The 12148-nt window shown below is 55.4% G+C and overlaps 1 protein-coding gene across 1 annotated transcript in view; it reads right to left on the minus strand.

Annotated features, from left to right (window-relative positions):
- The window catches only part of LMF1 (lipase maturation factor 1), a 100988-nt gene that overhangs the window by 81548 nt on the left and 7292 nt on the right, over positions 1–12148 (minus strand). The window contains exon 2 of the mRNA XM_030300552.2: positions 5174–5483. Within this exon, the coding sequence (XP_030156412.1) occupies positions 5174–5483 (310 nt within the window). The remainder of the gene's footprint in view (positions 1–5173; positions 5484–12148) is intronic.

Consider the following 12148-nt stretch of genomic DNA (forward strand, 5'->3'; position numbering starts at 1 on the left):
GCCCCGTGGCACCAACCGTGACCCCCGCACCCCCCGCGGCCCTCTGGCATCTGCTCTGGGCGCTCTTTGAAGTGCAGGCTCTGTCCTCTCTCTCCAAGGGACGTGGCAGAGGCGGCTTCCTCCGCAGGAAGGACCCCCTGAGCCTCCCCGATGCCGGTCCAAGTTTTTGGAGATAATCCTTTCTTCTCTGGGGGCCAGGAAGGTGGGGAGAGAAAGGGACGGCTGCCCAGCCATCCTGACTCGCTACAAAGGGCCCTTGAGGAGTACTGCCAAAGTAAAGCGCAGATAAAAGGATCGGAAAGCCGACGTTGTGGAAAGTTGATGCTGGGGGGCAGCTGGAGTGAAGTCACGGTCGGGGCTCCCAGGGTTCTAGCAGGTTCCAGCGTCCGAGACAGAAAGAGCCGCGGCAGCGAGACCCGTCTGTAAAACCACTTAAACTCATGCAATAGCGGCTGCTGAACTCTAGCTGTCTTGTCACACGTCGCCGGTTCCCGGGATGGTGAAGCCCCAAGAGCAAGAGGGCAGACACCCAAAGTCCCCACTGATGTGACCGGGAGACCCGCCTCCCCTGCAGAAGCCTCCCAGTACCCGGCTCCCCGCCCCACACCTGGGCTGTGTGCCCGGACTCGGACAAACCGACTTCACCGCGGACAAGGTCACCCAAGGGACCTCACCGGGCGGGGAGGGTCAGCAGCGGCACAGATGAGGCTCGTCAGTGGCAATGACCACCCGTGTGACGTGACGTGACGTGACGTGACGAGAAGGGCGCGCGATCTCCATGGCCTTCTCCCCGAACTCACAACCCAGCCCAGTCGCGAGAAGAGCGTCAGACGGGTCCTGACCCACAGAATCCCTGACCAGTCCTGTAAGCTGGGGGGTCAGAGACACTGTCCCGGCCCAGAGGAGCCTAAGGGGATATGACGCCCAAATGTCCTGTGGCTCCTGGGGGAGGGGGATCCTGGGACAAAAGAGGTCAGTATCAGTCTGACAAGGAAGAGGTTGACAATACACGAAACTGGGTGTAGGGTGCCCAGGAGCTCCCCGTACTGTTCTGCATTCTGTAAACCTATAGTTGTTCCAAAGATGGAGCTTATCACATTAACAGGAAAAGCTGAAGTAGCTAGGCAGAAACCCAATCTGTGCCCGTCAGCCATGAGAGCCGCATCCGGCCTCACTGGGTCCTCAGAAGCGAACAAAACCGCGTGCGGCAGCCGCAGGCCGGGCCCTGGGAGGGACCACACGGCTTCCTTCCACTGGACAGAACCTCTGGGGCCCTGGGCACTGTTCGAGGCACACAAACTCAAGTTCTCAGCAAGGACGGCACGGGCGCACGGTGGGCTCAGACGTGCTCACCAAGGCCCAGGCGTCTCAGGACCAGGAGGCACGGGCTTGGCAGTGGGGGGTGGGGGTGGGGCGGGGGCTGCCTGCCAGCCACCTAATCTGAGGCCCCTTCTAGCTCCATCCACTCCCAGGGCACCACCTCCTGTCTCTCCCCGACAGATGATGCTGTACCTGGTGAAACAAACGGAACCGAGAGGTCATCTCTGCCCCTAACCACACAGTCTCAGGGGCGGGGACACCCTCACACCGCTCCTGTCCCAGAGCACCAGGAAATCAAAACCTGCTCTGGCCACACTCGATGGCTGGTGATGGAGAGGGGGCCTCCACAGCCACTCAGCACCCCTGCACGTGTGTCCTTCGAAAGCCTGAGCCCCCACACGGGCTGGTCCTGCATCCCTATCGGGGGCCTGCCGGCCTAGGGACGCCCTGACTGCTGGCGAGCCCTGCAGGGGCACGGGGCCCCTGGTGCTGAGCCGCTTGCCTAGTTCCTCCCGCAGAAAGACCCAAAATGAAGCAGCTCCGTGCCCTTGACAAAACACCCTGCTGTGTGGGAAGCACAGCCCCGAAGGCCGTCGTGAACACGGGGCCACGCTGGGTGCTGATGGCACAGGAAGGTTCTAGAAACACTTGCAGGTAAAATCATGAGGATGTGGAGTTTGGTAAAACATGGGGGACGTGGGGAGAGTCAGAGGCCCGGGTCTGCCCGGGTCCTGTACGGTGGCTGAGCATCCCACGTGGCAGCGCTGCCTCAGCCCACAGCCCGCCCCACGCCTGACCACAGGCCACGCGGATGCAGGACCTGGAGCTCTGGGAGAGGGCGCCCCGGAGCACGGACCCCACGGCAAGGGGCATGCCACCAGCTCGCCTGCGCCCCGGTCCCTCATTCCTGCCCCCGCGTCCCCAGTCCCCCTCCCACTACGCCTCCTGCGGCCACAACATAAGGACTTCACACGATCGGTCCTCCACTCCCCGAACCCGAGGGCGCGGGTCACTGATCTGCAGAACACTGACCACCTGGAAGGGAGCCACTCTCCCTACGACGAGATCTCCGGTCGCTGCCACCACAAAGTGGATTCAGCAGCTCCCACCTGACACGCGGTGTCGGGAACGAAGTCGGGAGAGCGGGCAAAGGGCAGTCACGGTTCCAGAACATGCCGGGTGCCGCGTGAGGCTACCTGGCTCCGCCCCACGACAGCCACCTCGGGGGACTCCACGTGCCGCCGGGCAGGAGCAAACGTGGGCAGGCACGGGGCCGTGGTGCCTGTGGAGAGGCACCTAGTGCACCTGCCGGCACCGCCCTGCCTTGGGGGGAGGGGCTTCCCGTCCCCACCACCGGGCGCCAGCTGGACGCCTGCAAGACGTTTTGCCAACAGCGTCCATGATCTGCGTATCTCACCTCAAAGAAATATTCTTTTTCCCCAACTTTAAATAAATGGGACATGCAAAGAACGGTCTGTGTCTAACTGTCATTTGGGGTGTCACGAAAAAGAAAGCCTGTTCCCCCCGTGTGGGGTCCTCACTCGGTAAGTTTTCAATGTCACTCTGATCCCCAAACTATCATCCGTCAGGGAAACCCGAGCCAAGGGTGGAGCTGGAAATACCTCGGAGGCGGAGGGCGCCTGAGTCCCACCAGCCACCTCGCCTGGGTGCAGGTGCCCGTGAGCCCCACGAGGCCCCACATCTGTGCCACAGCAGTGTGCGGCTCGGCCGTGGACACTGGCATCACGGGCATGGTAGGGAAACCACTGGTCTCCGCTGACAGATTTTGTTTTCTTTTTCACTTTTCACCTAAAACGTCTCATGCACCATTTCTGAGAAAATGTAGTTTTATTTTATTTTGCACATTTTTTTTTTTTTACACGTCCCAGGGAAGGAGAACAAAATAGCTTTTCCAATGAGAAAAATACAGGACTATTTTTGTCCACACGTACCCAAAGTGGTTTTCAGAAATTTAAACATGGGGTTGATCCTCCTTGGCCACATTCTACGCCATGACTAGGAAATACTTCTCACAGTTCAACTTTCTCTGCTTGCCAGGCACAAGAAGGCACGCCCCAAGCCACGTGTCCCAGAGGAAGCGTGTCGCCCTCTCCGGTCTCTGCAGCGGGCGCTCGCGGTGTGGAACTCCAACCGCTAGGATGGGACAGAGGGGCCCAGAACGCTCCCTTCTCAGGCGTGGTTTAAAATCACACGTCTCAAAACACAGCGGCCTCTGAAGACGTCGCAGGAAAAGCCAGCAGAGCGCCCCTCTGTTGGTAAACACCCCCGGCCAGGAGACCGGGGGCAGGAGGGAGGCCCCGGGGGCGTCGGACCTCCGGGAATCCCACAAGGGGAGGAGCAGACGGGCGAGAAGGACACCTCACGCCGCACAGCCGCTTTGCAGCTGCTGGAAGCAGGAGGCACGCGGGACGGTCCCCCGGACCCCGCGCGGTGTCAGCGGGTAACACGTCATCAGGAGGGCCCCGGGGGTGGGTGTGCAGGGTGACCGAGATGCGTGGCCTTCTTCCCCGCAGCCCGGATTTGCAGGAAGGGCCTCCCGCATGCACACTAAGTGCTACCCATCCCTGCCCGACCCGGTGCAGTGCTAAGCGGGGTCACCCACAGCCAGGAACGGGCCGGGCAAAAGTCCAGCCCAGACTCCACTCAAAGAGGTGCGCACCTGCCCACAGGGAGCTGCGAGGGGCCCGCCGGACAGACCCCGGGCAACTGCCACAGCCCTGGGGTGACCGTTCGAAATCCACCTGCGAGACAGCACTGAAGGTCAGGTCCACGGGCACAGGAACAGACTGTCTGGGTTAGAACCCAACCCTGGGAAGACCGCACAAACTCTTCCATCCTGGGCCAGCGCCGCAAAGATGGCTGGGCCACCGGATACACTCTTCGCCCAGAGGACAGACGACTCCTCGGTCAGAACACCGCAACAGACGCCCCAGAAGCGCTTCACCCCCTCCATGTCCACACAGACGCGGATGTCCACGTCTAATTCAGGCAGGTCTACACAGACACCAACGCTCCGTGTCTGCTTCCTGTACGTCTGCACCGATACCCTCCCTCTCTCTCACGCGTGCACACAGACACCGACGCTCTGCCCTGGCACTTCTCAGAAAGCTCTGGTTTTCCTCTGCTAGGCGAGTCTTCCCTTCCTCTCAGGCCCAGCACCGGAAAGACGAGGGGGATCCCTCTGACCTGCTCAGACACCCCTCGGTGCCCTGGGGCCACTCACCTTCAGTCAGCCTTTCCCGGACCACGGGCCGCCCTGGGACACGGCCTCTCGGTTCCCGCAGGCCCTCCCCAGCCTTCCCGCCTCTGTGGAGCTCCGCTGCCCCTCCAACCGCTTGGCCCGGGAGCCCGCTCCCCCGACCCCTCAGCGGGGCCAGCCTCATTGTGGTTCCTGGCACTAGCTGCTAATGGTTCCTCCTGAACAAGGAAGAAGCTGGAAGAGCAGGAAAAGAAACAGCTTCCAGGTCAAGCCCCCCCCCCCCCCCCCGCCCCCAGAGCACTCCCAGAAGCCCACACGGAGACCCTCCCTCCATCCACAGGACGCCCGGCCGCAGGAGGCTGACATCAGGGTCTCTGGGGTGGCCGTGCCACTCCCAACAGACTCGTGATTATTCCCAGAGAAGAAAGGCCCTGGGAATGTGACTGACTGGCAACCAGCAGTCTCTGCTCCCGCCTAATTGGAATGGTGATGCTCCCCTGCACTCATGTGAGAAGAAACCTTGCTCCGTCTCCCCAGCTGCCGGGAGGCTGGCTCGCTCCGCGGCCCCTGACATCCCCAGGACGCCGCGCTGCGGCACGGCTGGCCTGCGGGACTCCAGGGCTTCTGACTTACCAGATCTGTCCCACGTTGACCAGGGACATGTAGAGGACCCAGAGAGTGGCCATGAGCACCACGTTGGCACAGCCGGTGACCAGGACGAAAGACGAGACGCCCAATCCGAGGAGGGCGAGGGCGTCCAGGTTGGCGTTCATGTGCGACCAGTCCAGCAGCCAGAGCACGGTGGGTGCGTAGCTCACGGCGTCCCAGCCTCCCCGGCCCCGGAAGTACCGCCGGACGCTCTCCAGGTACGCCCGGCAGGGCAGCAGGCCGCGGTCGCCGATCAGCTGCTTGTTCTGGTGCAGAGCCACCAGGAACGCCACGACTGGAAGGAACAGGGCGAAGGACCGTGAGCAGGAGCACGGCTGCGTGTGGACATCCGGGGGAGGGGGCGCGGCCGGGCGGGAAGACGAGGCCGGGTCTGGGCAGCTGCTTGGGATCAAAGCAGGGATGCGAGGGGTCTGAGCGTTTCTCACAATCCCGGGGGCCATGCCGGAAGGTCCGGTCTGGAGAAGACACGGAACGCGCGAAACGTACGCAAGCGCACGCGGGCTGCGTCTCCTTGCACCTGTGGTACGCGCGTGCACGAGACACGCCCCAGGCGAGTGGCCGGTTAGCGGCCCCAGACCGCACTCCGCGTGTGTCGTCATCACACACGTCCGGACCACCCTGGGCCTGGAGCTCACGCTACGGCTCACGTGTAAGTCACGAGCACCGTGTTCAAACCGCTGGTTTCTGACAAGCCCCGCTCCTACGAGAGCACGTTCGCATCCTCTGGACTTGAGCGTCTGCACGGAGACGCCACGGGAAGGGGGAGAGAGCACGCACCCCCGCCTGCACACGGGAAGGCGAAGGGGAGAGAGCCGGGTCACAGGTGGCCACAGAGCAGTTCCACGCAGACACCACGGGACCCGTGGACCCCCGACACGAGCTGCACTCTGTAAAAAGCTCCACAGTGCTGAATGTCCAGGGTGAGGACCACCGCGTCATGGGGCAGGGGTGAGACCGAGGGGGAGAACGGAGCACGGCGGTGGCGGTGGCTTAGTTGCCGGTTTTGCACACACTGGCTAAGGCTCCGGTGTCACGTTCAGGTTGGGACCGCGTGCGACCCTAGTCTACGGCAAAACCAGCAGCAATCAGCTAAAGCGTCTGAAGGGAAGTAAGGAGGAAACAGCACGAAGGCCAGGAGACCACGGGAGCGCACTCGCAGGGACGTGCGCCACACAGAAAGTGGTATTCTAGTACATGGAGGGAGACTCAGATTAAGTCCCGTGGGACGGCAAACAAAATTGTAAACAAATCTACATAATGAGTCAGTACAGATACAAAAATGGAATCCTAGAAGATGCTCAATTAACCAAAGAGAAGGCAGGAAATGAGAAAAAAAAAAGAAACAACAGAAGAAACAAATAGAAAACAACTAGCCCCACGGTAGATTTTAATCTGTCACTCTAAATGAGAGTATTCTAAACTCAGCAGTAAAGACAGAAATTGTCAGACTGGAGAAAAAAGCAGGACCTAAATCTATGCTATCTACAAGAAATCCACTTTAATTTTTTTTAAGTGTTTATTTTTGAGAGAGAGAGAGAGAGAGAGACAGAATGAGAGAGGGGGAGACGCAGAATCGGAAGCAGGCTCCCCACTGTCAGCACGGAACCTGACACAGGGCTCCTGAGAGCCACCAGATCACGACCTGAGCCGAAGTCGGACGCTTAACCGACCGACCGAGCCACCCAGGCTCCTCCAAGAAATCCACTTTCAATATAAACACGTACGTAGTTTAAAAGTAAAAGCACAAAAAAGAGACATCACAAAAACATTAACCAAAAGAGAGCTCATGGCTGTATTAACATCAGATAAGAAACGTAAAAACAGTAATACGAGGGACAAAAAAGGACATTGCAGATGATAAAGGATCAACACGTGGACACAACAGGATTAGATGTGCGTGAACCTACCAACAAAACTTACGTGCTTAAACTGCCCTTACTTACTACATACAAGTATATACTCTATACACGTATTCATTGACTTGACCTAACACATACTGATCGCTATATGTATAAAAACGCAAGACACGCCAATGTGACATCTTTAGAACACTCTACCCAACAGCAAAATAGGTATTATTTTCAAGTATATGTGGAACGTTCACTAAGACACTCCACGCTGTGAGCCATGAAGCAGATAAAACATAAAGAAAAGAGCTAAACTCTAAAAAACATGTTTCCAGCACAGACAGAATTAAACTAGCAGTCAGCCACAGGATGTTATCTGGAAACACACCCAAATCTTTGGATATTATACCACACACCTCTAAACGGAGGTTTTAAAAGCACAAGCAAGGGGCACCTGGGTGGCTCAGTTGGTTGAGCATCTGACTTTGGCTCAGGTTATGATCTCACGGTTCATGAGTTTGAGCCCCGTGTCGAGCTCTGAGCTGACAGCTCAGAGCCTGGGGACTGTTTCAGATTCTGTGCCTCCCTCTCTCTGCCTCTCCCCCACTCACACTCTGTCTCTCTCTCCTTCAAAAATAAACATTAAAAAAAAAACACACACACAAGCAAAATTATAAGATCTATTTTATTTTTTTAAATTTACATCCAAATTAGTCAGCATATAGTGCAACAGTGATTTCAGGAGTAGATTCCTTAGTGCCCCTTCCCCATTTAGCCCATCCCCCTTCCCACAGCCCCTCCAGGAACCCTCTGTTTGTTCTCCATATTTATGAGTCTCTTTTGTTTTGTCCCCCTCCCTGTTTTTATATGATTTTTGTTTCCCTTCCCTTATGTTCCTCTGTTTTGTCTCTTAAAGTCCTCATAGGAGTGAAGTCCTATGATTTTTGTCTCTCTCTGACTAATTTCACTGAGCATAATACCCTCCAGTTCCATCCACGTAGTTGCAAATGGCGAGATTTCATTCTTTTTGATTGCTGAGTAATACTCCATTGTGTATATGTTCCACATCTTCTTTATCCATTCATCCTTCGATGGACATTTGGGCTCTTTCCATACTTTGGCTGTTGTCGATCGTGCTGCTATAAACATGGGGGTGCACGTGTCCCTTCGAAACAGCACACCTGTATCCCTTGGGTAAACGCCTAGTAGTGCCATTGCTGGGTCGCAGGGTAGTTCTATTTTTAGTTTTTTGAGGAGCCTCCACACCGTTTTCCAGAGTGGCTGCACCAGCTTGCATTCCCAAAAATTATAAGATTTTTTAATTGAATGAAATTTGAAAAGACAACATATAAAAACTTGCAGGATGCTCTGGAAGCACCACTTCAAGGAAGATTTACAGTAAAGTGCTCATGTCAGAAAGACAGAGAGTCTTGGGGCACCTGGGTGGCACGGTCAGTTACGTGTCCGACTCTTGATCTCAGCTCAGGTCTTGATCTCGCAGTTGGTGGGATCGAGCCCCGTGTCAGGCTCTGTGCTGACAGCGCAGAGCATGCTTGGGACTCTCTCTCTTGCTCTCTCTCTGTCCCTCTCCTGCACACGTGTATGGACACACACGTGCTCTGTCTCAAAATAAATAATAAATTTAAAAAAAAAAGAAAAAAGAAAGATAGGTCTCAAATCTAAAGTTCTACTTTATCAAAAAAAAAAAAAAAAGCAAATTATACACAAAACAAGCAGGAGGAAAGAAATCTTTAAACACCTAAGAGTGGAGATCAATGAAATTGAAAACAAGAAAAGAATAGAGACAGTCAGTAAAACAAAAGCTGGTTCTTCGAAAAGATGAACATAATTGATAGACCTCTAGCCAGACTAATGAAGAAAAAGAGAGAAGCAGTATCAGGAACAAAGAAGGGAACATTGCTACTGGTCCCACACACGTTGCAAAGATAATACAGGAATATTACAATCTCTTGAGGACCATAAATTCAGCAACTTAGATAAGACAGACCAATTACTGGAAAGACACAAACTACCAAAACTCACAACAGAAGAAACACGGGTTCTAAATCACAACTGCAGGCCAGAAATGCAACACGAGTTCAACACTCAGAAATCAATCAGTGTGAGTCCCTGCACTAACAGACTAAAGAAGAAAAACCATGCGGTAATATCAACAGACACACAAAAAAGCACGTGACAAAATTCAGCATCCACTCATGATAGAAACTTGGAGCACAGCAGGAACAGAAGGGAACCTCATCAGCCTACACAGCGGCTACGACAAACCGACGGCCAAAACCAGACTTGGCGACGGGTGCTTCACTGCTTTCCCCTGAGGGTCTGGAACAAAACAAGGATATCTCACTACCCTGCTCAATGGTGTGGAGGAAGTCCTAGTTCATACGGTGAGGCAAGGAAAAGAAGTCAAAGTCGTAGACTGGAAAGAAAGAAATAAAACTGTCTCCATTAATGCTTGATATGATTGTCTACGTAGAAGATTTTTTTTTTTAATGTTTATTTATTATTGAGAGACAGACAAAGAGCGTGAGCAGGGGAGGGGTAGAGAGAGGGGGAGACACAGAATTCGAAGCAGGCTTCAGGCTCTGAGCTGTCAGCACAGAGCCCGACGCAGGGCTCAAACTCACAAACCTCGAGATCGTGACCTGAGCCGAAGTCAGTAGCCCAACCAGCTGAGCCACCCAGGCGCCCCAGAAGATTTCAAAAAATATATCAAAAAAACCCCTCTTGGACCTAATGGATGAGTTTATCAGAGTCACAGAATACAAGGACCATACATAAAAGTCAGGTGTATTCCCATATGTCAGCAGTGAACCGTAATCTGAATTTTTTTAGTTACAATGAATAGCAAGGGACCCTAAAAAAGTGCACAGCTATAACTCTAACGAGATACATGCAGAATCTGTATACAGATTCGAACAAAAATTGATGAAAGGAATCAAAGTTTAAAAAAACGGAGGGAGACATCGTGTTCGTGGATTGAAAGAGTCAGCATTAACGAGGATGCCACTTGTCTCCAGCCCGATCTCAGATTCAGTGCACTCGCAGTCAGAATACCCAGCAAGCTCTTCTGTGGATACTGACGAGCTGATTCTCAAATGAATATGGAAAAGCAAAGGACCTGGAATTCCCAGAAGAGTTCTGAGAAAGCGCAACATCGGAGGACTCCTAGTACCCAATTTCAAGAGTTACTGCAAAGCTACAGCAGCCAAGACAGCGTGGTACTAGCGAAAGGAGAGACACAGTGTCAACGGAACGGGACCGGGGGTCCAGGCACAGACCCACACAGATACAGCCGGCTGATTTTTGACGAAGGGGCAGAGAGTGTTTAATGGAGAGAGACGGTCTTTTCGACAGATGGTGCTGGAATGAATGCTTGACCACGCGCAAGAGCACGAACCTGGACGCACGTCTCACGCTTGGAACAAAAATCTACTCGCAAAAGACCCCAGACTAGATGTAATCTGTGGCTTGGGTGTGGCAAGGGGGTTTCGGACACAACGCCAGAAGCGTGACCCATGAAAGGAAACCGCAGGTACGCTACCTTGTCAAATGAAAACCTTCCACTCTGTAAATGATACTGTAAAGAGAACGAAGAGACAGGCCACAGGTTGGGAAAACATTTACAAAGCGCATAAAGCACCTGATGAAGGACTTGTATCCAGAATATTTAAAGTACCATGAAAACTCAACAACGTGGAAACAAACAGCCCAATTTTTAAACTGGGCAAAGCACGTGGACACTGAAGTCACCCGTGTCGCGCAAATAAGATACGCAGATGGTAAATAAACACAGAAAAGATGCCCAGTGTCGTTTGTTGGGGGAAACGCCCGTTAAAGCCGCAACGCAACGTCACCCTCACCCACCGGGACAGCCAAAGCCCAAACACTGAAAGTGCCAAGTGCTCCGGAGCATCCCAACAACGGACGTCGCTGCTGGGGAGAAGGGAAACCGGGTGGGCCACTCCGGGCGACGCTGGCGGTTTCTCACACAGCCGGACAGAGCACAGGACCCAGGAATGACATCCTTACTGCTCGCCCACGTGAACTAAAGACATCTGTCGACACAAAACCCGCACCCGGGCGGAGCACACGGGAGCTGGGTTCGTAACTGCCGCCGTGGGAAAGAGCGGAGACCCCCCGCCCCCGGCGTCGGAACGCGGGAACGGGTGCGGCACGTCCCGTGTGCGAGTCCCGTGTGCTACGGGAGGGAAGACGGGGAGCCGCCGGCTCCCCCAGCCGCTCGGGCGGAGCGGAAGCGCCCTTTGCAGAGTACCGGAATCCAGAGCCCAGGGCCACATCCCGCGGGATCCCGCGGACTCTAGCAGAGGCAGAACTGCAGGGCAGACCGCGGACGACAGCGATGCCCCAGGGGCCGGTGGCCGAGGCAGCGGTCTGCGCGCACAGGGGCGTCAGGGGGAGACGAACGTCCAGGCCCGGGGTGACGGATAAGCGTGCATTTGTCAAAACCCAGAGAACCGCGTGTCACAGAAAATGAACTTTAATGTTTACAAACTAGCGAAACGAGACGGCCTGGAGGTCAGGGGACGCCAGGACGGAACGCAGACCGTGCCAAATGACCGGGACTCCGCGACGCTGAGTGCACGGCGGGGGTGGGGGAGGAAGCCTGCCCTAAGGAACTCTGGAAAAGGTGCTGAGCAAAAACCGTGGGGACAGAAGGCAAAGGAACGGTCTGTGAACACCGGCGTCTGGTCGGTTTTTCTCACGGAGGAGAGCAATTGCGAAACCGCTTTGCAGGTGCGCGGAGCTGAGAAAACAGATCCGCCAGGCGGGTGGTGGCCCGGACCTCACAGCAGGGGACAAGGAAGCTCGGAGGAGCGAGGAAGCAGGGGCGCCCGGGCCCCGCGAACCGAACCGGGCCGGCATCGGAGCCCCCGGCGCCGATACACGTCACCCTCCGCGGGGACTGAGACGCACGCACGCGCAAGGAACCGGCCGGATGCGCGTGAGCACGTGCACACCTGACCCGATCCTTCCGGAAGCAGCAGCACCGCTCTAGTGACAGCACTCCCGGCTCCCAACGCCACTCTCCGGTGAAGAAACCACAACTGGA

Source organism: Lynx canadensis, chromosome E3, assembly GCF_007474595.2.
Source record: "Lynx canadensis isolate LIC74 chromosome E3, mLynCan4.pri.v2, whole genome shotgun sequence".
Lineage (NCBI taxonomy): Eukaryota > Metazoa > Chordata > Mammalia > Carnivora > Felidae > Lynx > Lynx canadensis.